At 56.0% G+C, this 24168-nt stretch overlaps 2 protein-coding genes across 5 annotated transcripts in view; one reads left to right on the plus strand and one right to left on the minus strand.

Annotated features, from left to right (window-relative positions):
• The window catches only part of CDH23 (cadherin related 23), a 187515-nt gene that overhangs the window by 19356 nt on the left and 143991 nt on the right, over positions 1 to 24168 (minus strand). Inside the window, exons 28-36 of one of the 3 annotated variants that reach the window (XM_068196945.1) lie at positions 20724 to 20784; positions 19717 to 19865; positions 18602 to 18737; positions 18028 to 18416; positions 17826 to 17935; positions 16226 to 16370; positions 15403 to 15531; positions 15156 to 15284; positions 13963 to 14190 (exon numbers count right to left, since the gene is read on the minus strand). In XM_068196945.1, coding sequence (XP_068053046.1) covers positions 13963 to 14190; positions 15156 to 15284; positions 15403 to 15531; positions 16226 to 16370; positions 17826 to 17935; positions 18028 to 18416; positions 18602 to 18737; positions 19717 to 19865; positions 20724 to 20784 — 1476 coding nt within the window. Of the gene's footprint in view, positions 1 to 72; positions 199 to 13962; positions 14191 to 15155; positions 15285 to 15402; positions 15532 to 16225; positions 16371 to 17825; positions 17936 to 18027; positions 18417 to 18601; positions 18738 to 19716; positions 19866 to 20723; positions 20864 to 24168 lie in introns of those variants that run through there. The other 2 variants (XM_068196943.1, XM_068196944.1) reach the window with 2 other exon arrangements.
• Positions 100 to 10479, plus strand: VSIR (V-set immunoregulatory receptor). 2 transcript variants are annotated; one of them, XM_068196953.1, is made up of 7 exons: positions 100 to 281; positions 4860 to 5318; positions 6009 to 6056; positions 7331 to 7438; positions 8881 to 8908; positions 9344 to 9528; positions 9774 to 10479. In XM_068196953.1, the coding sequence occupies exons 1-7, from the start codon at positions 218 to 220 to the stop codon at positions 9809 to 9811; spliced, it is 930 nt and encodes a 309-aa protein (XP_068053054.1). In that variant the 5' UTR covers positions 100 to 217; the 3' UTR covers positions 9812 to 10479. The 2 variants fall into 2 exon arrangements, with proteins under 2 accessions (XP_068053054.1, XP_068053053.1); XM_068196952.1 differs by having other exon boundaries at positions 104 to 281; positions 9341 to 9528.

Genomic DNA, 24168 nt, shown 5'->3' on the forward strand with positions numbered 1-24168 from the left:
GAGGCACCCACTGCCCGAGGAGGTGGGGTCCGAAGCGATCCCCACCCGCGGGTGCTCCCTGCAGCCTCTCACCTCCGGGGGGTGCTCGCCGTTCTCTCCAGCGCTGCGCGAATCGCAATGAAATTTCCTGTGAGCGCAAGTCCGGCTGTCGCTGCGGGGCTGCTCAGAGCGTGCGGTGGCTCCGCAGAGGCCACCTCTCCGCGGTCACCCCGCCGCCATGGGGACAGCGTCCCCCCGAACCGGGCTGCTCCTGGCTGCGCTCTGCCTGCTGGCTTCCCACGGTAAGCTCCAGCTCGCTTTGCTCTCCCCCCTGCCCGGAGAAACTCTCCTCACCGGGGCACCGCGCTCGCCTGCCCGGGGCTGCGCTTGGCACAAGGAATCTGGAGTGTCTGGGGCGATATTCGCTCTCTGCTCCTGTGATTTTGGTGTGTGGGGGATCAAGCCAGTGTTTCACACGGTGCTGGCTGTGCTGGGGTAAAGGGGCCACAGGGAAACTGCTGTTCTAAAACTCTGAGGTGTTTCTTTCTTTCTTCCTCTGCTTTGATCTAACATGCGTGGAAGGGAAGCAGCTCCCTGTCCCCGCCAGCCTCCCGCTGGAGACCCCGGGCTGGAAAAGCTGCTCCGTTCCCGCACGGCACTTTTCCCTGGCACGGTGGGGGTCCCGGCTGTGCCATGGTGAGAAGACCCTTCCAACAGCCCAGGGGCAGCCGAGAGAGGGGGATTTGTGCAAGTGGGGCTGCGATACCCTCTCTAAGGATGCTGCGCTCCGCTGAGATGTGCCAGGGGCAGCTCCTCCGGGTGGGCAACCAGCCGTGGCCAGGGCCACCGTGAGTGGCTGCCGAGTTGCCCTTCCCCGGAGTGAGCGCTTCCCAGGGCTGGAAGCTCGCTGGCTGCTTATCAGCGGGATGCTTTGGGAGGGGGCTCCTTCATGCCTGACTCCACACCAGCCCTGCCAGGCAGCGCTTCCATTCGGGGGTCCGGGGCCAGGCAGTGGAACGGGGGCGGTGGCATTAAAACCGCGGTTCCACCCTGGGCGACGACTCAGAGGAGGCAGCTGGGAAGGACCATGATCCCTCCCTGCCCTGCGCAGGCGGAGGATGAGCATCGGGCTTGGCTTCATTCACCCTCTCTCCCGGGACAAAGTGACTGCCTCCACGATTTCTGCCAGCGCATCTCCGGGAAGAAAAGATGCCCAAAGATGCCCCACTGCAATGGGGCCAGAGGTCCCTTCTCCTCTCCTCTGGGACAGCAAGGTCGGTGTGGACCGAACCACGTTTTGCTTCTCATCAGAGTCTCTGCATCAGGGAGCAGTTCCCAGCACCTCCACAGGGATTTGGATGATTTCATTTATGCATCTGGGGCGCTCTGGGGCGCTGGGACTGAACTTCAGGCCCTCTGCAATGCAACAAGCTTGGATGCTGATGTTCAGCGTGAGGCTGGTGCCAGAGGAACAGAGCTTTGCGCAATCCCGCGCCTGCCAAAACTTTCTGAGCCCCCGGCTAATTTTAGCAGGGATTGATGGAGAAGTAGCCCTTGGAGACATCCAGCATGGGGATGCTGGCAGCAAGGTGGATGGGGAAGTGGCTCCTCTTCCCCTAAAGCACGGCAGCTGAGCTGGGCTTTCCAAAATCACATCCCAAGTGCCATCCCCAAGCCAGGGCTGTGCTGGAAGAGAAGCAAGGCAGGACCCCCCGAGGCTGCTCCCTCCAGTGCCTGGATGATGGGTGCCCCCACTGCTGGAAAGCCATTTGGCCCCTGGGGTGCAGGAGATGAGGGCTGTTAACATGTCTCGGGCATCTTCAGCAAGTTTTTTCTCTCCTCTTTCTTTCGTGCTCGAGGTGCTTCTACAGAGCTACGGATGCTCCTGCACATCTCACCTGGCTGATAACTGAGGCAAAATCACAGCACAGTGACGATGGGGCTCGGGGCACTTTGATGTGAGCCTGCTACAAGAACTCCCAGAAGAGGACGCAAGCAGAGCTCCTTGCTCCACCTCTGCTTCCAGCAGCCCCTCCTCTGCAGCAGGTGAGCCCCTCCAAAGGCTCTGTCCCCTGATACCTGCAGATTTCCTCGGAGTGGAAAAAGGTGGCCTGATGTGGAAATCACTTCTGCCAAGCACAGGAGTGCAGACCAAACACCTGCTTGATCACCTGCTTGAGTGCAGATCAAACACCTGCTTGCCAGGGCCGGGAACCAAACATAGGAGAAGCCAGGAGAGGCTTTTGGTCACCAACCCAGAATTTGGTGTGAAATCCTGACTTATTGGTCGGCCAGGCAGCACAGGTTACTGCACTTTTTTGTGTTTCTGCTTTGTCTGAAAGCAGAGTTCCCAGGTGTCAGGAGAGTGATGCCAGCCAGCACTGGGATGTACCGACACTGCACTGGGCTCTGCACCGCACTGATGCACCACCACTGGCTGGAGACGAAGTTACTGAGGTGCCAAAGAGGAAAAGGGGCACTTCTGGCACCTGCTTGAGACCTCCTTTGCCTTTACCAGATGGTGACAAGACAGCAGCTCTCAGCTCAGCCCTCAGCTGGTCCAACCAGCTGGAGATGCGCAGAGATGGGCATCTGGCTTTATTTTGGCATTTGTCAGCAGCTCTGACTTCAAAGGGAATGGTTTGACTGGGATGTGGAAGGAGCCAAGCCTGGGCTCTGGGCATGGAAGAAGCCCAGGAGATTAAAGATCCATGGGCTTTAGCATAAATACACCACCAGAAGATGCCTCCTCTGGGCTCTGTCTGGCATCCAGCATGTGTTTGAAGCCTCAGTAAATCCTGGGGAGGGAGCACCAACTGCTCTGGCACTGCTCTGGGCTGTACCGTGCCTTGCCAGCTGCTTTTCCCTCCACTCAAAGGCTTCTGAGAGCCTTCCCCTGCTGCGGAGAAGGAGAGGAAGCCTGTAAAGCCAAAGGTTGCACACATGGCAACCTCTGCCCCTCCCCGAAAGCGTGGGCTGCGCTGACTTTCCAGCCAGCCGGTTCCCATCAAGCTCCGGAGGTGGAGGCTGGATGGTTTAGCAAGGCAGAGCCTCACAAACCGTGTGGGGATGAGCCCTACTTCATCTGAGGGGGGTGTGTGGAAAACAAAAGACTCCCACAGATACTTTTGGAAGGTGTTGCAAGTGTGGCTTCCTCCAATAGAGCCCTGGCTTCCCTTCCTCTGGCTCCCAGGAGACTTCCGATGTGAATGGGGCACTTCCCCTTGCAGCAGGTATCAGAAACACATCTGAAGTGCCTTTTGTGCTCGGTGCTTTGGCAAGGAGGTGGGGGACCCGCTCTGCTGCCTGCCTGAACCCCTCCAGCCTGGCCATGCATCCTGGCCCCAGCAGCACCCCGGGATAAGGAGAAGTCAGGGCTTGAAAATGAGACTGAAAGAGGCAGCACTGAGCTCAGGCCACGCAAACCTCTGCCCCAGAGCAGCTCCAGGACGTGATGCTGCACGTGCTGTGGGGAGCAGGAAGCAATTAGCTGGAGTGGTCAGGCAAAGGTTACGCCAGCTCTGGCTCTGGGGACTCCTTGGCACTGTGGGCTCCAGAGCAGGGAGTGCAACAGGGCCAATCTCCTTCCCAAAGCCTCCCTCTCCCTGCAGAGCACCTTCTGGCAGGGACTCAGGGGCTTCTCTTGCACCATCACCTAAGAGTCAGAGATAACCACCAGAGGTGGGAGGCACGTTTTTGGTTTCACTCTCTCCAGCAGAGCCCGGGGCCAGGCAGGTGACACAGTGACTCTGCTCTCAGGAGGAGGATGCTCTCTGGGTGGCCCAGCAGTGGGGAGCCCCTGGCCTGGCTGGATGCTTGCGGGCAGGCACATCACGCCCTGCCTGTGATTGACGGCCTCTCGATATAGCAAGCGAGAAACCTCAAAGCGAAACGTGGCACAACAGGATGTTACCAAAAGAAAAAAAACCAACCCACCACCATCTCGTCCTTGTAACATCTTCTCTGCTGCAAACCAGCCACACTAATTTAAAGTAAATAAACCCAGAATCTGCTTTTTTTTTTTCTGTTTTCGAAGTGACGTTAGCGCTTCTGCAAACATGAAGGAGTGGCAGGGCCAGAGCACCAAAACCTCTCCTGTCTTTGCACTTTTCCCTCCCCTCAAGCACAGCTCCCCTTACCCAGCAGTACCCCCCATCTGTGTGCTGGGGAAAGACCAGCAATGCCTCTTGCTCCCACTTCTGCCACGCCTCCTGCCCACATTCCAGAATTTCTTTCTGAAAATTGTTTTCATTTTCCAGCAGCTCCTCACTGTCAGCATCAGCCGGTTCCCCCTTTTCCTCCCTGGGGGCTGAAAAACAAGGAGGGTGGGACCTGGGGGAGAAGGGGGGCCACTGCTCCTCCTAGAACTTTTCTGTTTGTTTTCGCTCCTTTTATTTTTTTGCAGCTGGCCCAGCTGTGCTTGTGTTTCCTCCTTCACAAGCCATCACTCTGCTGCCTTGCTTCTCCTCTCGTCCTCCTTTGCCTCCCTGCCCCACATCTCTGCTGTACCCAGAGAAGCTTCTGCCTTCCTGCTGCTGATGCTTAACTGTATTTAAAGCATGTCTCTCCTGCAGAGTTGATTTCTAGGGTGATGTTGTGTGCCCAGCCCCACTACAAAATCCTGGAAGCTTTGAGTTAGAAGGGAATTAAAGATTATGTAGTTTCAACACCTTCCACCATCCCAGGTTGTTCAGAGCACCATCCAACCCGGCCTTGGACACTTCTAGGGATGGGACAGCCACAGCTCTTCTGGGCAACGCGTGCCAGGGCCTCCCCACCCTTTGCCAGCATCGGTGGTGGGTTTGCAGTGCTTTTTTGGCCAGTTTTGCTACAAACTCCAGGTAAACCCAGGCTCTGACTTGGTACCTTCTCCCTGGCAGGAGGGGCAGCAGCTTTCCTGATCACCACGCCGTACTCGCTGTGCGTCTGCCCCGAGGGCCAGAACGTCACCCTGAGCTGCCGGATCAGCGGCCCCCTGGCCGAGCGCCACGACCTGCTCTACAAAACCTGGTACTTCAGCAGCACGGGCGACCAGAGCTGCTCCGACAAGAGGCACATCCGCAACGTCACCGACAAGGAGCTGCACCACGACCTCAGCCGGCACCACGAGCTGCCGGGCAACGCCTCCCAAAAACCCCCCCTGGGGCGGCAAAGTGGCCACCACGGTGTGGAGTTTGTCCTGGACCACCACGGTGCCTTCCACATCGTGGTGATGAACCTGACGCTGCAGGACAGCGGGAATTACTGCTGCTACGCCGTGGAGGTCAGGAGGGAAGGTCATGGCAAGCCCCACACCATGCAGGTGGCTCATGGCTTTGTGGAGCTGCAGATCCAGCGAGGTGAGGCTGCCCTGCCAGCCCTGAAGCCGTGCCAGGGCACAGTGCCAGGGAAGGGGTGGTGAGGGATGCAGCACTGGGGCTGGGGAGGCAGCGTGTGCTGATGCTGGAAGTGCAGGGCGTGTTCCAGAAGTCAAAGAGCAGCAGAGGTTGAAGGTTTGAATTAGAGCTTGAGAGCAATGAAACATTAAAAAAACAACAAAAAAAAAAAAAAGAAAAAAAAATCTTAATAACTCAAGAGCTGGAATGCAATAAAATCCATGGTACATAGTTTCGCTGATCTTCTTCAACCTCCTTCTGGCAGAGAGGAAAACAAGCCTCAACTTAAAAGGAGCTGGCTGGTGGTGCAAGCCTGGGTGAGGGCTCACAGATGACCTTGGGACAGCAGCCCAGTGGGAGAGGCATGAGGGAGGGGAAGGCATCTCCTGGCCTTGATTTGCAGTGTTAGATAGCTTTTCTTTTAGGCTAAAAAAAAAACAGATTGGCTGCACAGTCAGGGATGGGCCCTGCTGCCATGGACAAAGGGGGTCTTGCAGCAGGGATCTCAGTGAACACTTGTCAGGATTAAACTCCTGCTTTGGGCTGCTCTGGGATGATGTTCTCAACACCAGGGAGAAAAGGCAAGGGCAGCCAGCAGGTCGGGAGTTCTGTGGGACCTGAGCGAATCCTGAGCTTTTCTGTTCTCTTCTGCAGGCAGAGGAGGGCTTCAAAACTGCACATTTCACACTGCCACCGGCAAAGGTAAAGGGCAAAACCCCTCTTTCCAATGTGCTGCTCGCCATCCTGGCCCATGCATTCCCTAGGGAATCACTGCCAACACACCAGTGCCCACATGCAACCTCACAGCCGGGTGTTGGAGGGTGGCTTCCAGTGCTGTTCCAACAAGGTGTGCATGACAGGCACATCCCCAGGCTAAGGAAAGCCTTCTTCAGCCCATCACCTGGACATGACTGTCCTGAAGCCCATGGAGATCATTCACCCTGCTGTTCTAAAGCATCTGAGCCCCCTCCCACAACAGGGATTTAGTGGCCACTGCCACGAGCAAACGGGAAGAGACAGAAAGGTAAAGAGTTGCAGGAACCTCTTCCTACACCTCGAGCCTGGGCCACCTCTGTCTTGAACAGGGGAAACCCAAATCATGCTTGAGTGCTCAGACAAAGTGGGGCTCCCCCAGAGCTGTGTCTAGACATAGAGATGCCCACACTTCACTGTGCAGCGGGTTTCTTGCTGGGTCGCTCTGTCTGTCCCCCTTTGCTGGCTCCTAAATGGGCAGATTTGGCTAAAATTATTATGCAGCATGCCCAGACAAGGGAAGCAGTTCCTGGTCCCCAGGAGCTGTGCTTTCTTGTCCCTAACATTCAGCCTCAAGTGCTGGGACACCCTGCCCTGTCAGGAGAAAAGAGAAAAATGTCCCCTCCTAAAACACAGACATGCAGGGAAAGAAGCTGCTTCCTCAGATGGATGTGCAGGAGAGGAGCTGAACCTTGCCCTAAGCAGCCCTCAGCCTCGCCATGAGCCATCCCACAAGGACCTTGATGGCCACAGAAGTGCCTGCAGGCTGCCAGCCTTTCTGGGAGCCTCTGTGGGTGACATTCTCTAGGGGCACATTAATTAGCAGAGGCTGTGGGTACCAAGCCCTCTGATGCCCAAGCACTTTGAGGCTGGCAGTGGGTCAGTCAGCGCCCCAAAGTTGCTGGGGGCCTTTATCAGAGCTTCTCTCCTCATCCTTAGAAGACCAAAAGCCTTGGGATGTCCTGCAGCAGTGAAGGACCTTGGCTGGGGTTCTAACAGGATGCCTCAGAGCTTATCCCCACAGCTGGCAACGCATCCCGGTGTGAATCCTGCGTGCGTGGCAGCCACACTGCATCAGCTCTGAGGCAACATGGGGTTGCCCTGTGCTGGACTGAATGATCTTTAAGGTCCCTTCCATCCTAAACAATCCTGTGATTTTGGCTTGGGGAAGCCCAGGAAAGGGAAGGTGAATGGGAGGCTTCATCTCTGCTCTTCTGTTGCAGATATCACGGCCGCCGTGCTGGCCACGGGCGCCTGCATCGTGGGCATCCTCTGCCTGCCCCTCATCCTGCTCCTCATTTACAAGCAGAGACAAGCTGCCAGCAGCAGACGTATGTACCAGGACCCCCACCTCACCTGCTGGGCTGCACCAGCCGGGCAAGGCTGGATGGGATGTGCCCCGCTGGGATCAACTGATTTGGCTGCCCCAGGTCCCACGGGCGTGGTGTAAGGTGGCCCCAAGACAGGTCCCTGCCAGGTGCCTCCTGCAGAGCTGTCCTGGGAAGGGCCAAGCATGCCTTAGGCTGCTGGTGAGGAGTGTGGGATAGGAGGGGACACCAGCAGCGTGCTGGAGGCTCTGAGACTGTGAGGGCGCTCCCTGCTGAGCCCTTTCCTCCACATCCACTGTGAGAGCCATCTCATTTACTCATCCCTCCCTCCACTGCACACCTGAAATAGCAGCTTTGCCTTCTAAGTGACTGAAAAGCATTATGTGCACTTTTTCTCACCCTCCTCTTTAAAGAGACCCCTGACATGTCTGTGGCCATAGGACTGCAGCAAGCCAGGTCTCCCCTCTGCTGCCCCAGCCCTGGAACCCCAGGCTGTGCTGAGGCAGAGCTGGCTGCCAGCTCCTGCCCGTGCTTGGCTCCCAGAGATTTCGGTAATTAAGCGGAAAGGGGCACCACCTTAACTGGCAGAGCCATTTCATCAGCCCTTGGGCAAGCGGGGGCCCTGCGGTTTTCCTCTCCAGCTCGGTGGGCGGCTGTGCGGCTCCCAGGAGACCTTTGGAGAAGTGGTTTTTGCAGCAGCAAGAGGGCACAGTGCCAGCCACGAGAATGGGAACTGAGCTTTCGACAGCCACCCCCTTCAGGCACCCCTTTAGCAGTGGCTGGGCTGCAGCTCCCACCTCCATCTGCAGAGCATCACCTGGATGCTACTTCACCCCAGAGGGCAGTCAAAATCCAGGGAGGTTTGCCTCTCAGGTATCCTGGACCGGGTTATTTCCACCTAGCACCTTCCTTTGGCACAATTTGGGCCAAAACTCCAGCACCTCAGCTCAGGGTGATGGCCAGGCAGGCACCCAGCAGAGCCCAGTAACACGGGCTGTGGGATCTGGGGGTGAGGGAATGCCTAAGCCGGTGCTGCCCAGCCTAACAGGGGCAGCCAAGTGCCAGGTGGTGTTTGCAGAGCCCCAGGACGGTGCCACAGGTGGGGCGTGAGTGCATCTGGGCACGAGTGGGGCCAGACTGCAGCTGCACCTCACTTCACCCCACGCCTGCAGAAGTGTCTCTACCCCTTCTCTGGAGCCTGTGGTCTCAATCTGGGAGGAAGCTGGGCTGGGGAGTGAACAAGGTGGGAGAGGGCAGGGATGCAGAGAAGGAGGTTTGGGAGCAAAGCAGAGGGCTAAAGTAGCAGGTGAGGAAGGGAGGAATGCAAAGGGAGAGGAGGAACTGGAGATGGATAAGACACCAGAACACTGCCCTGGCGGTGGGTCTGGGCCTGATGCTGAGCCTTGTCCTGCCAGCACTCACCCCAAACATTTTGTCTTTGGCAGGTGCCCACGAGCTTGTCAGGATGGATAGGTAAGGACACCCATGAGCTCCCAGCTCCTCACACGCCCTTGCAGCCTGCAAAGATCTTGTCCTTTCCTCCTTCCCTGTGAAGCCAGCACAAATCCTCAGCCCGGCAGAGTGAAAGGGGTGTCACCCACGCCCTGAGTCCTTTCTCTTTCTGGGAAATCACTGTTTCTCTTCCCTGTCTCCACGTGGAAAGTGCCTCCTTCCGTTTTTCAAGGGCCTGCATCTCCCTGCACCCCGAGCAGGTTTCAGGACGAGCCTGAGACCACTTTGGCTGAATTTTCCCACTGCACTGGGCTACCCATTTCCTCTCAGCTGAGATGCCATGGCCTGAACCTGCTCCCTGCCCTTCCTGCTTCTTCCCAACGCTCAGCCAAACCCCTGGGGATAAAAAAACCTCTCTGAAATAAAGATGCAAACGCCTCTCCTGTCCCACAGCAGCGCCCAGGGCATTGAAAACCCCGTGTTCGAGGCGGTGCCGTCGGCCAGCGCGGAGCCACGGCCCCGGCCCCAGCTGTCCTACGTGGCCAGCAGGCTGCCCTCGGAGTCCAGCCGGCATCTGCTCTCGGAGCCCAACACCCCCCTGTCACCCCCCGGGCCCGGGGACTGCTTCTTCCCCACCCTGGGTGAGTGACTGGCAATGCTGAGCCCCTCTGCAGATGGCGGGAGAGGTGGGAAGGAAAGGGGAAAGTGAGGGGTTAAATGTCAGCGGGAAAACTTGGTGTTGTGTGGGACATCAGGTCCCGTGGCTTGAAAAATGGGAAGGACCTAAACCCTCTGTTTTCCACGCAGAAGCAGAGTTTGGTCACTTCCTGGAATGCTAGCCCTTCAGCTGGAAGCTGGACTAATATCCCTGCTCTGCCTTTTCCAGATCCTGTTCCCGACTCACCAAATTCCTTGAAAGCCTGAAGACCCCAGAGGAAACCACATCCTGCAGAGCACGCCATGCTCACCAAGACAATACCCCGGGAGGGTGGCAGGGCCAGGGGCAGCAATGCCTTAAGAAATGAAGCTGTGTGCAGGATCCCTGCCCTTGTCTCCCATCCTGCCACTGCTCTGGGACTGGAAGCGAATCTCTCTTGCTCGGATTTCGATTTTTAACTACCTGTTTCCATGGAGAAGTGCGTGGCTCTGTACTGCTCACATTTTACAGACTAGCTGAAAATTGAGGATGTCCTGCACCTGCAGACTTCCCTGAGGATTAACTTATTGCCAGGGTCGAAACTCTGCAACATCAACACATTTCTGGATCCTTGACTGAACATCCTCTCTGGGAGTGGATGGTAAAATACTTTATTCAGCATGGAACAAAACAGGATCACCAGCCAACCTTGTACTACCTTTTTCTTTGCAAAACAGGAAGGGGAGAGGCTCCCTGCAGCCACCAGAGCCCTCTTTCCTTACCAGACTTTTGAAATAGCCCTGGACTTGTGATGCTGCTGCCTTTCAGCAGAACACATGTTGGGAGGAGCCTTATTTCTGCTGCAGTTTTATCCTTGGCTTGGGATCAGGGCAATTTATCTTTCTGTTTGTTTCATTATCAGTGCTGATTAAAAGAAAAAAAAATATGTTTATGGTTTTCATTTGGGTTTTTTCCTTTTTTTTTTTTTTTGTTTTTCTAATGCCTGTCAGCTGGGGAGTTCATCTGGAGGGTGTTGCAGGATGTTCCTGTGAGGTGGCCGAGAGCCCCTGTGGAGAGCTGGAGGCATGGGGGGCTCAGTGGGAAATGCTATGGATGGCTTCCCCTCACCCTCCTGGGGCCAGCATGGCCAGAGCAGCCAGCACTGGGGCCACTGTCAGAGGACTCTGCGATGCCCTGGGGGCCGTGGGTGCTCGTGCAGCATCTGAACAACAGCATCTGGCACTGCTTATCCGAAAGAAACTACGGCTCCAGCGTGACTCAGCCCCGGTGATGATATCAAACCTTGTGGCAGACACTGTTACTCAGCGTGTTTGCTTTTGTTTGTTTTTTTTTTTCCTCTTGTTTCTCTTTTTGTTGTAAGGTGGGTAAAAAATGGCCATGAGACAAACATAAACATTAGTCATAGCAAAACAGAGTCAGACCTGAGCAACAGCTGCACCAGGCAGTGTGGCCAGGCAGAGCATCCCTGCCAGCACACAAATTTCCACACTACATGGCTGGAAGAAACAGTGTTTGCCTATGGAATGGGCTGGGGAACTGCAGGATTTGATTAATCCAGCATTGGCTTCAGTAGGAGCACCCTCAGGATGGTTCAGGGATGAAGGAGAAGCCAGCAGCCTCAGGGTGGTTCAGGGATGAAGGAGAAGCCAGCACCCTCAGGATGGTTCAGGGATGAAGGAGAAGCCAGCACCCTCAGGATGGTTCAGGGATGAAGGAGAAGCCAGCACCCTCAGGATGGTTCAGGGATGAAGGAGAAGCCAGCACCCTCAGGGTGGTTCAGGGATGAAGGAGAAGCCAGCACCCTCAGGGTGGTTCAGGGATGAAGGAGAAGCCAGCACCCACACCACCAGAGATGGAAGTTCCTGAGCATGGGACTCGTGCTTTACTGCCACCCACAGCTCAGCCCCTTCCCAGCTTTGCTGGGGAATCCAGCACCTGGTGCCTCCAGCACTTCCTTCTCCCTGTCTCAGCAGCTCCAGCTGGAAAGGCACGCCGGGGCTTTGCCTGCCTGCAGGTCATAACTGCTTTGAAACCCTCTCCAAGTCGCTGCGCTCCTTAACAAATGCACTGCTTGATGACAGAACGAAGTTTTGTTGGAAACAGGTTTTGCTCTGTGTGGCAGGAACCCCATTTTTTGGGATACCTGGAGCTGCAGGCAGAGCTAAGCTCTCTGCCAGAGGCTCTGGTGTGGCATGTTGGGGCATTGAGTGGCATCAGTTTTCCCTCCAGAAGGAAAATTAAAGACTTCTAGGAGAGAGAAGAAATGGCTTCCCAAGCTTCCACGCATTCTGGAGCAAGAATCCTGGCACAGAGGTGCTGGCCCTGCACCTTGGCCCCCAGTTCCATGGAGAAGATGACACAGATGCTTGTGGTGAAGGTGACCCAGCTGCAAGACCAACATCTGGAGCCTCCAGTGCCGGGGCTGTGGGTGCCAGCAGGATCTCTGTCCCAGTGCACAGAGGTGCTGCAGCCTCCTTGGGCAGAGACCTTCCTGCAGGAAGCATCCCAGCCACTCTGGAGCAGGGCCAGCCCTTGGGGAGGTGCAGCTGCTGGCTTGCCCCAGTTCAGACAGTGCCCAGGTGACTCCTGCAATTCCCACACACCTTCCAGCTGCAGATCACCAGCTTGTGAAGGTTTTTTTTTTTCCTCCTGCATTGCTTTTTTTAAATGAAAATATTTTTACATTATCAGCAGCATTTTATCCTTTTGTTCCCACATTTCCAGCTCCCAAGAGATTCCTATTGGCCAGTGTTCCCTGCTCCCTTGCTGTCCTGGGCATCCCAGATCACCACTTCCAAGTGAGGACTTCCCAGTCCTCTCTCAACTCCGTGTCCTCTGCCTCTCCTACACAGGGAAGGCCAAACCTTGAAACCCAAGGATGGATGTACAAATTACAAACAATCACCCCCTTTTGTGCGTTGTTGCATCAGCCTGGAGCTCCTTGTGAAAGCCCAGTTTCTGGCAGGCAGCAAGCCCCTGACAGACATCATTTCCCCAGCCAGGCGTGAGGCCAGCGGGCACCCAGCAACACACCCGACAGCCTTTCACAAGACCTGAGTCCTCCTCGAGCTCTGAAAAGGGCCAAAACTCCTCTCTCCACTCAGGAATTGGGTCACTGGGCACTTTGTGCGGCTGGGATTCGGATTGTTGCTGCTGGCATAACGTGTGCTCGTGACATGGTGGGCACACAGCAGAGCCTGTGGGGACAGGCAGGGCTGCTGGGACACTGCCTGGGCAGTGTGGAGTGATAAGCTGTGCCACTTGTCCCCGCTGGCACTGGGAAGGGAAGTGGCCATTGCCACAGCAACGGGATTTGCCAGCTCAGCACACGGCATTCCTCAGCACACCAGGATCAGCCGTGCTCCCACAGCGATGGGGACAAGGAGGAGCTGGTGGCATCATGCAGTGTAGCCACAGCACAGCCTTCTCTCATTCTGGGGGAAGAGACTTGGCTAGGTTTAAGCCTCAGTGACAGGACAACTAATGGAAAAGATGGTGAGGCAAAAGGTGGAGTGTGAACCAACCAGGAGGGAGGAGCTGAGAGTGCAAAGCCTGAAGTGAGAATCACAGCCACAGTTTGCACTGCTGGCTGTGACCTGTTTCATCAAAATGTAGAGCAGGGCTTTGCAGACAGAGGTCTGTAGGCAGAGCGCAGAGATGGTGAGAGATAGCAGGTGGAAGTGGGGGACAGGAAGGATGGCAGAGTGTCACACAAGGCGTCAGCTCATCTCACCATTTGTGCACGTGGATGCTCAGCCACCTCTGCAGAAACGTGGGGTTAGAAGGGACTCAGAGCTGTAAAATGGCCCACATGGTATTTGCTCTTTTGACTTTGTGAGTCGTCCTCAGAGACACAAACAATGACCCAAGCAAAACAGTCACTTCCCTTCACCATGGGATGATGGGTGGGCTGTCATATCAACCCCCTCTCAGTTTGAAGCCATTCCCCCTTGTCCTGGCACTCCAGGCCTTTCTCAAAATCACCAGAGCTCTTCTTATTCACAAGGACCACAGCAGAGAAGCATGTCAATGGTGAATGGAACTGTGGTTGAGCTGCTGCTCCAGCCACTCCCAGTGCTGAGATGGGTGGGCAATGTCTGGAGCCCTTCCAGACCCAGCACCCTGTGAGCAGGGCAGCAGCAGCCAGCACACCTCCCCATAGGGATGCTCCTGTTTTTTGCATTTGGAGATGGGGGATGAGGCCTGCTGAACGACTGTGAGGGAGGGTCCTGCACGACCAGGCATCGAAGGAGACTCTGAACCAAATCCGTGCACATCAGGTTTGGACCCCGAGTCCCCAAAACATCACACCCTGTGCCTTTTCTCCCCTTTCTCATGCCACACTCAGTGCCAAGCTCGCTCCCACTGTGCTGCCCAGCCCCATCCTGCCCCTGAAAGGCCCATTCTGGTGGCTCACCGACAGGGAGGGGTTGCCCTCGTCCTCCACGGTGACCACGAGGCTGTAGAAGCTCTGGCGCTCACGGTCCGGCGGGGAGGGCCGGGTGGCGATCTCGCCGGTGACACGGTCCATGCGGAAGGTCAGGTCCTCGTTCCCACGGGTGATGTAGTAGGAGAGGACACTGTTGAGGCCGATGTCCCGGTCGGTGGCGCGTACCTGGGCCACCGCCGTGCCACCGCCGACGTTCTGCGGAGATACGCGACATGAATCCCACGAGCCTCATCACGTATGAAATACCTAATTAATAATGTCATTCTGAAATACAGAGGGCTCTGATGTGCCTGGGGCTCCAAACTCGCTGCCCCAACACCCGGCAGCTCAGCAGAAAGCTGCACATTAGGTCTTATCTAGTCTGGCACAGCCTGGAAGAGCATAAAACCCACAGTGTGTGCAAAGGTGAAGGCCGTGTAATGGACCCAGAGCTCGGCTAATTATTTTTGGATAGTCCCATTATGGGGAAAATCAAAACAGAAATTCCGTTCTTCAGCCTGCTCTGAACATGTATTAAATAGATAAGAAAACCTTAACAGGGCAATATCCTTAATGCCAAGCTATAAATCATGAGCAGCAGTTCCTCACAGCTAAGTGGCACTGGCTATTACTCATATTTCATTTTTCATCACCAAATTGAGAATCCCCCCCTGCCTCAGTCCAGGAATTAAACTGTCAGGAAATAAGTTGTCTTTTCTCATGCCTGATTGTGTTTTATTGCTTAATTATCTAGCCCTTGCTAAGCTGCTTCCTGAAAGCCATTCTTATTCTGCACCGCACCATCTCTTGTGTCACTTAGGTGGCATTTCCATGGGCGTGTAGCCACTTCTCCTTCCGGCTGGTCTCTGCAGCCTCATGGGCTCAAGAGCTTTTTCCTAGCCCAAAATGAAGAGTACATCACCAGTGAGGGCTTTCAAGGGGTCACCAAGCCTTACACCACCCAAGGTGAGGGTGGCAAGGGGTCACCGATCCTTAAACGACCCAAGGTGAGGTTTGCAAGGGGACACCAACCATCAAATGACCAAAGATGAGCTTTGCACGGGGCCACTAATGCTTAAATGACCCAAGGTGATGTTTGCAAGGGACACTCTGCTGTCCCCACCTGCCTTGTGGTCAGACCTGACCCTGGGAGGATGGAAGGAGAGGAACTGGGTGCTCACCTCGCTCACGCTCACATTGTAGCCAAAGGGGCTGTCGATGACAGGGGGGTTGTCATTGACGTCAAGGATGTTCACTCGTAGAACGTGCTCCTTCCTCCGGGGGGGAACGCCGCCATCTGATGCTTGGATCTGCGGTCGGGGGTTCAAAATAGCAAAAAGTGCTATTTTGAAGCTCACAGCTCCTAGCAAACAGCCTTGGTGCTCAAACCAGAAGCCCAAGGGGTGAGGGGAGTGGTTTGGTGCTGACCCGTAAGGTGTAGTGATCCAGCAGCTCGCGGTCCAGCGGCCGCGCCACAAACACCTCGCCGTAGGTGTTGTTGGTGGTACGGATCTCAAAAGCCCGGCCGATATTCCCCGACGTCAGCGAGAAAGTCACCTGGAAACATCACAGGGAAAGAAAACCAGGGCAGGCAGAGTGATGCTGAGGAGGAAGAAGGGAAAGGAGACCCTACAAAAATAAATCCAGCATGTCCCCCAACATGTGTCAGCTTTTGAAAAGGTCCAATGTACTGGGATGCACAGGTGTGCTGGCTTATTGCAGCACCCCCAGAGCAAATGGGGCTAACCCCCCTGGCAGCCCCCATGCTGCCACTATGGGTGATGGGACCTCATTAATGCTCATCTGCAGGGTAATGAAAATAACAAATGTCAGAGAGCTTCCTGCTCAGCCTGCCAAGGACTTTGCTGCTGGCCCCCATGGCAGCAGGGGCCACAGCTGGTTTTCAGATTGCAGGGCTCCTTTTGACACTTGTCCCACAGAGCTCTTTGTCTCAGACAGCCCAAAGATGATGTTTTACCTCTCCTGATGCCTGGCATGGGGACTCTTGGTACTCACTGCACAATTCCCCCCAAAACCACTGGCATTGATGACCACAGTTTGCTCTCACAGGGACACAGAGGGAAGGGGTTGGGAGGATGCTGGCAGGGAGATTTGTGTGTCAGTGAAACACTACACACAGCCTCAAAGAGACCCACACAGATCACTGAATCCAAGTCCTGGTCCTGCCCAGGAAAACCCCAGGAATCACACCAGGTGTCTGAGAGCATCATCCAAACGTCTCCCTCCCTACCTGGCCGTTCCTGCCTGCATCTGGATCTCGGGCCAGCACCAGGGCCACCCTCTTGCCCACGGCGCTGTCCTCGGCCACGCTGACAGACGAGTCAGAGGTGATGTCAAACTGGGGGCTGTTGTCGTTCTCGTCCAGGACTGTGATGGTCACCTGTGAGGGGGGCACGGGAGTCAGGGCATGGACAGGAGCCAGACCCCTGCCCAGCTGGCAACAACAGCCACCCTGACACCCTGGCACACAACCAACACACCACACCCCTCTGAGGTGCCAGCAGCGTGTCATCCATCCCCTGTGCAAGGCTGTGCATCTCTCAAGCAGTGCATTTTTTTTGTGGAACATCCTCTGGTTTTTATCCTCCAAATAGCCAGGCACAGAGCAGCTCAGGCTGCTGCAGGGTGACCCTTTCCTGCTAAACTTTTCACTAGCAGTGATTTCATCCATGCTCACAGCAGCAGGGTCAGGCAGGATTTGCTCTAAGGTCAACGGGCACAAAGAAGGCAGAGCTGAGTGTGTTCAACTCAACGAGGGCAAGCTGGGTGTGGAGGAGACCTGAGCTCCCTCCTGGAAAAAGGCACATGATGCTCGAAGGGGACCTGGCTACCTTGGCCACAACTGGGCAAAGGAAATGCTCTCATCGGGTTTGTAATTAAAGTGCTGCAGGGCAACACAGAAATGAGAGAGGAAGCGCCTTTCTGTTCCCGGGGATTTATTTATGGGTGCCCCAAGCTCCCAGGTGCGGCCAGGCTGAATGCGACAACATCCCGGGAGGAAGCTGGGGAGCGAGCTGTGCGCCCTGGGGTGATTCAGTTATTGTTGCTGCTGAATTCAAAACTGAGAGCCAGGAGCAGGGAGAGCTCATTCAGCCACCACGGCAGATCCGGCAGCTGCTGTCCCAAGTGCCGGATCAGGGAGCCAGGATTCTGCTTGGCAGCAGCAGGGGTCTCACGGGGCTGTCCCACGTCCTGGGAGTGGCAGGGAGGATGGTGCTGGTGGGACAAGGCTGGAGACCTCCACCCCAGTCCCTCAGTGTGGACCCTGGGAGGGATTCTAGTCCCCAGCACGACGAACACGCTTACCTTCTGTTGGAGGAAAGCAGAGGGAGAAACAGAGAACACAAACAACGAGGAGTTAGTGAGGGATGAGGAAGTGTGGGTTAACCCTGCATCCTACCACAGCAGTGCCAGGGGTCATGGGCACCCCTCTGCAGCGATTTGGAGGCTCCAGTGTTGGGGCACCCCTTTGTTTTATTCTAGCTAAGGTTGGCATATCTGCCCCTCATCCTGGGAAAGGTTCAGGCAAGAGCATGGTGCTGTACAGAGAGCAGAGCCATTGGAACCCATGGGTTGGCCCTGCAATCGGCAGAGAAATGCAAATCAACCCCTGCCTGGCTGCCTGTGAAACTGCTAAATATAACCTTCTGAAACACAAACCACTGTGGAGTATTTCAAGGCCCCTAAATTTACCTCCTTCAAAACTGTTTTAGCAGGTTTTCCCCCAAAACACGATTTCTGGACCCTGGAAGCTGGAGCAGAAAGCTCAGCTAGGACAGACTGTCCTGGGAGAAGGAGATGACAGTGGATGGTGGGGAAATTGGGAGAAGCTACTCACCACTGTGGAGTCAATCTTTGGTCCTCCATCATCAGCCACCACTGTCAAGGTGTAGAAATCCCCTTTCTCTCGGTCCACCTGGCCTTTCACCGTGATCACACCCTGCCAAGCATGAGCAACAGCTGTGCTGGCCACCAAAACCAAAGCTCACAGTGCCCAAACAAGCCAGGAGGGTCCACGCTGTGGCTGCTTACCGTGATCCCATTGATTTTGAAGAGGGAGAGCGCCTGGGGGTTGGTGTTGGGGTCGAACTTGTAGGTGATCTGGTTGAGGTTGTCGATGGAGCGAGCCTGGACGCGGAGCACCTCGGAGCCCAGGGGAATGTTCTCCATGATCACGGCCTCGTAGCTGCTGTTGGAGAACTGCACGGCCTCGTCCAGCTCGTTCAGCAGGCTGACGTACACGCTGCAGAAGCCCTGGTTGTTGGGGGGCGCTTGGTCCGTGGCAGAGACATTCATCAAGTAGCTGGTTTTGGTCTCGTAGTCCAGGTACTCTATGGTCGTGATGAGGCCCGTGCTCTCGTCGATCTCGAACTTCCCTTCCGCGCCCGACACGATTTTGTAGCTCACCAGACCCCCGTTCCCTGGGGAGGGAGCAGGAACTGTGGTGCTGGCTGGACCAAGCACCCCAAAGAGGCAGGCACCACTGCTCCCTCCCCCCAGCAGAGCCCATCCCACGGGATTTCAGCCCAGCCAAGCCAGGATCCGCGAAGTGGCTGATCTCACCGCCCTCCCCCACACTGGGTGCTTCCCTCCCTGCCCTTCCCACCTGTGTCTCGGTCGGTGGCCCGGACCACTGCCACCGAGGTCCCAATTCCTGCCGTCTCCCGCAGCCCCAGGCGGTTGTACTGGCGCTGGGTGAACACCGGCACCTCATCGTTGACGTCCTCCACGTACACGATCACCTGGGAAGCCCCGGAGAAACCACGCATGAACCGGGCGAGCTTGGGAAACAAACCTTTCATGGAGCTCATGGAGAAACATTCCAGTGTTCAAAGCCAGGCTGGACAGGGCTCGTAGCAACCTGGGCTAGTGGAGGTGTCCCTGACAATGGCAGGGGGTTGGAGCTAGGGGAGATTTAAGGTCCTTTCCAACTCAACCCATTCCATGATCCCGTGCCAACCTCTTCTTCAAACACCACGTGATGGAGAGCGAACACAAGGGGTTTAACATCAGAGATTTAAACAAGCCCTGTGGGTCGGAGTGAGTCAGTCTTTCCCTGCTGGGGGGGAGGTACACTAGGTACATTAATTCCTCCATCCTCTGGGATCCCCTGATCAAACCCCTGGAGACCTCACAACACAGAAACGCTGGTGACTCGGTGGGAAATTTTTGCTCCAAGTTCAGTGCTGTTTCCCCAGGGAACACATTTCCTTCTCCTGGTTTTCTGCTTGCTGCTGGTGCTGGGGGCACTTCACACTCAGCCGGAGCCCACCCACCACTGGGTCTAAGAATAGATGCAACTGGAGGGCTGGGTTCGTGGGAGCCGTGGGAAGCTGCTGAGCTGCAGATGAAGACTGTCACCACTGGGTCCTGGATTATTTAAATAGTGCCTGGCCAGGACACATGGTTTTCAACAGGCTGAGGCTCAGCTTTTCTTTGCAGCAGCAGAGCCACATCTCACCGAGCGAGCAGGACTCCCTCTGAGTGACTGCTGCACCACTCTGCAGCCTAACGGCACCGAAACTTCACAGGAAAAAAGAAAAATTAAACAAACCCCCCACCAACAAGCTCTTCTCTACCCATGAGCAGCCCCCAGAGACTTTCCATGCCAGATCTTTCTGATTTCCTGTACAAGTGCCAGTGCTGGAAAGGACCAAGCATCGCGAACACTTAGCGCGAGCGGCTCTGCCGCGCAGCCCGCGGGGACTGCGAGGTCCTTACCCGCACGGAGCTCCTCATGGGCCCCTGCTCCGTGTTGTAGGCCTCCACCTCCAGCACGTGGGAGGAGTTCTGCTCCCTGTCCAGGTGCCGCACACCTCGCATCACCAGCCCCGTGCTGGGATTGATACGGAAGTGGTTGTGCTCATTTCCTGGAAATGGGGAAAAATGAGAGGGATGTTGCCCACTGCCTCCACACCCATCCTGGTGACACACTGAGCCCTCCCTGGGGAGGCTCTTTTGGAGGGAGACTATTGAGCAAAACTTCAGCCCCATCTCCTCTGGCTACATCAGATTCAGCTACATCAGCGTTTGGCCCTGGATCAGGCCAGGAGGAGCTACAGAATGTCATCGAATCAGAAAAATGTGGATGTGTTGGTGTGAGCCCATAGGAGGCCACAAAGATGCTCTGAGGGCTGGAGCAACTCTGCTCTGGATCCAGGCTGGGAGAGCTGTTCAGCCTGGAGAAGAGAGAAGGCTCTGGGGAGACCTTGGAGCCCCTTCCAGTGCCTAAAGGGGCTCCAAGAGGGTTGGAGAGGGACCTGGGACAAGGGCTTGGAGTGACAGGACTGGTGGGAATGGCTTCAAACTGAAAGAGGGCAGGGATAGATGGAATACTGGAATGAAATTCTTTCCTGTGAGGGAGGTGAGGCCCTGGCACAGGATGCCCAGAGGAGTTGCCCAGAGGGTGCTCCATCCCTGGAGGTGTCCAAGGCCATGGAGCATGCTGGGGTAGTGGAAGGTGTTCCTGCCCATGGCAGGGGGTTGGAATGAGGTGAACTCTAAGATCCCTTCCAACCCAAACCATTCTGTGATTTTAGGATTCTATCTAGCCGTCCATCCACGACAAATCATTCCCCAGCAATGAGCCCTGAAGCTGATTTTTGCTTAGGGCTAGGAGAAATGGTTCTGTGGGCTCCAAAGTGCAAAAGCATGGCGAGCTCAACCTCCTGAGGCTGGGCAGAGCCTGGGACAAACTCCCTGATGCACGGAGGGGAACCTGGACTTACCCTTGACAATCCTGTACCACACTCTCCCGTTAATGCCTTCGTCCGCATCGGTGGCTTTCACCTTCATGAGAAAAGCAGAGGAGTAGAGGTCAAAGGCAGAGAATTCCAGACTAAGAGGAGTCCTCCTACCCTGCCAAAGCTGGACATCCTCCTCCTCCACCTGAGCTGGGGAGCTTACCAAATACAAAGCAAAGTAAGTTACCCTGCCCTTGTCGTTGGACAGCAGGGACAGTGGGCTCAGGAGCCCTCGGCTGCTGGATTCAGGTGGGAGCTGAGCGTCAGGACCACACCACAAATTCCACGGGTCTGTGTGCTGGAGGAGGTGCCTCCATCAATCCTGCCCTGCCTTCCAATGCTTGTCCCAGTGGTGCTGCTGCCAGGGATGGAGCCTTGCCGGGATGATTTGAGCTGGGCAGGGGGAGCTGCTCCCGTGCCTGGTGGGCAGCAAGCCCATGGCATCCTGGTGAGTCACCCAAGCAGCAGCACAGGGAAAAACTGCCAAAGGAAATGTGAATGCAGCCAGCCCAGAGCATCCTTGAGAGCCCCTGAGCAGGGGTGGGAGCAGCCCTAGGCTCTGATGCACTGCACAGCCCTGGCACAGACCGAGTCTGCCATCCGCCCTAGGAAAACCAAGGCACGGGTCCCCTCTGGTGTCACTGAACAAGACTGCAGTGCCTTCCCTAAACCCCAGCCAGCAGTCAGCAGCTGGGAAGCAGGACCTGGCAGTGACCAGCAGGGCTTCCAGCCCAGCTGGCACTGAGCCCTTGCATCTTCTCTTGGCAAAACCCACTCCCCACAAAGCACCCAAAGCTCGACCACAGCGTGGCTGCTCACAAATCACCAGGGGGAGAATGCAGGGAATGCCTGAGCCTTTATTCTCTCCCTTCTTCCCTCTGCAAGGCATCTTCTGCCTCTTCCTTCAATGCCACCCAGAAGTTTCTTTTTCCCGGGAAGGTTTGCATCCAGATTTATGCAGGGAAGAGGAAAGGTTGCTGCAAAGGACACACGTGCAGTGGGAACAGTGAGGGCGTTCACCCCCAGCCCCATACAACACTCACAGGAGTCAGAGATGCTCCTCTGAAACGTGGTTTTGAGGTACCTTGAACTGCCCTTGCTCCCTTCCACCAAGCCCCCCTGCATCAGCAGAAAACTTGGAAAATAGTGACCTCTATCTGGATTTCTCATCTCTGTGCCCACACATGCTCCTTTCCTCTGTCCCAGACCAGTTTATACCTTGCTTGTGGCTTATTCCACGTTCCACCAAGAACTTCCTTTCACAGGGGGGAGTTCTCCCTCCCAAACCAGCTCTTTCACCTGCTGGGCTCCTGAGGCAGAGCTGGGCTGTCTCCTCTCCCATGGGATGCATGGGCCCCACAACAGCAGGCAAGCGATGCCCAGGCACACCAGCTGCCTTGGCATGGCACAGGGAAAAGCTATCATGTAGCCAGAGCAGGAAAACAAAGGGATGGGAGGCAAAATTTTTCAGCTTTTTGTGCCATTCCTCGCCCCACTGTGCCCAGGAGAGTGCATTTCAGGATGAGCCAACTGCACCTTGCAAACAGCCCTTGGGCCATGCTCTTCCCAGCTCACCCCGAGCCTGAAGCTCTGCTACATGAACTAGGTGATATGGGTCAGCCCAGGCGTTTGTTTTTTTATTAAAAATCAGGAGTTTGAACTAAAGCAAGGCGTGTTCCTGCCAGCCTGCAGCCTGGGGAAAGCTTGGCTGCTGCTGGTTTGACCTGCTGAAGTCCCAAAAGAAAGGTGGCACCTTGACAAACTGTCAAGGAAAGTACTTGTCAAGAAAGGTACTTTGACAAACTGTCCCAAACTCGGGAAAACAATGGCACTGCAGGGCAAGCAGTGGGAGAAAAGCTCTTTCTGCTGCAGGTGGAGAGCACCTGGTGCAGCCAAGCTGAGCTCCAGCCTATTTTATCCCTCTGCTACAGGGCGGGCTGCAGGCACAGCCAGCCTGTCACAGCCCCATTTGGGGGAAAGGTGTCAGGAAAGGATGAGGAGGGGTAACAAAAGAATGGGAAAAAAGTCGATTTCCTGGGAGCAGGCATGTGGAGGGCAGGTGCCAGCCCTCCCAGCACGGGAGGCTCAGCCCACGACTGTACCATTTAGTCATCCTACAGGGACAAATCCTGAGGAAACGCATCCCAGGGGGCTCGACCCCAGCAGGGGACACAGCTCCAGCAGGACACAGCTCCGGGGCACTACAGAGCTGGCAGAGCCCGGCAAGGGGCTCAGGGCCCCTTGGCTTTGCTCGCTCAGGCTGTCCCCACCCGGCTGCCACCTCTGTCCCACCTCCCCAAAGGGAGGAGGGGGCTGGCAGCCGGCAGAGCGCGGTGGGAGAGGCGGCAAGGCACGGGGAGTGCGGGAGGCAGAGCCCGGGCTCGGCCGGCTGCTGAGAGGTAGGGAGCCCAAACCCCCGTGGCAAAGCCACTGCCGGCCCCTTAGGGCACCCCCAGGGCTGAGACAGACCCCCGGCTGCAAAGCTGCTGCCCTCAGCCTGGGGAAAGCGCTGGAGATGGGTGGGGATGCGAAGTTTGGGGTGGGCACGGGGTCAGGCATCTCCCATCCCTTCCCAGCCGAGTTGCTCCGTCTCTCGCGGTGCTGGGAGAGGGGGAAGGTCCTGTGGAGGCAGCTCTGCCGTTTATCAGCGAGGCTGATGGGAGCAGCATCACTCACAGCTCTGGGGACCCAACCCGGCGGGTCAGGCAGCCGCGGGGTTGGTACTGCCCAGCATCACCTCCTCCTGCAAGCCCGGGGAAAGATTTAGTGCACTGGGAAAAGTTGGGGAGCTCTAGGAAAAGTGTTGCTAAGCAAGCTGGGGAGGGGAAGGAGAGCTGCTTTTCATGGGAGCTGTGTCACAGGCAGTGCCTGAAAACAGGCTTTTCTTTGCAGGAGTTTGAGGAAAGGGAGGGAGAGCACATGGAAAAACTGCCAAGCTAGACAGCTGGGCCAGGCCAGGGAGCAGTGCCTGGTGCTGGGCACAATAACCCTCTCTGCTGCTCATGCACGAGAATAATTCTTTTTTTCTACCTTTTCACCTTTCTCGGAGGCATTTTACCTTTTGCAAATTCTCTTTTTTTCCCTCTGATCCTCATCTGCCTCGAGGCTAATGCTGGAGCCTGAGTGCTCATGGGGATATGTCAGATTTAGAGCTGATCAGGCAGGGATGAACCTCTGGGGAGGATTTCCAGGACAGGAAAATCTCTTTTAACCCACCAGGGTGAAGAATATGGAGCCTGGGTGGGACAGTGATGCTGGGAAGGGGCAATGCCATGAAAGCTCTGCCAGCTGAGCTGGGTGTGAGGAGAAGCAGAGCATGGCTGAAAAAGCCTGGGAAAACATCGGTGTGATCCCTCCTGATGGGTTTCTATGGAACACAGTCAAGTGAATTTAAAAGACAAACTCTGCAGCCATGAGCAAGGGAGCAAAA

This window comes from Anomalospiza imberbis, chromosome 8, assembly GCF_031753505.1.
Source record: "Anomalospiza imberbis isolate Cuckoo-Finch-1a 21T00152 chromosome 8, ASM3175350v1, whole genome shotgun sequence".
NCBI lineage: Eukaryota > Metazoa > Chordata > Aves > Passeriformes > Viduidae > Anomalospiza > Anomalospiza imberbis.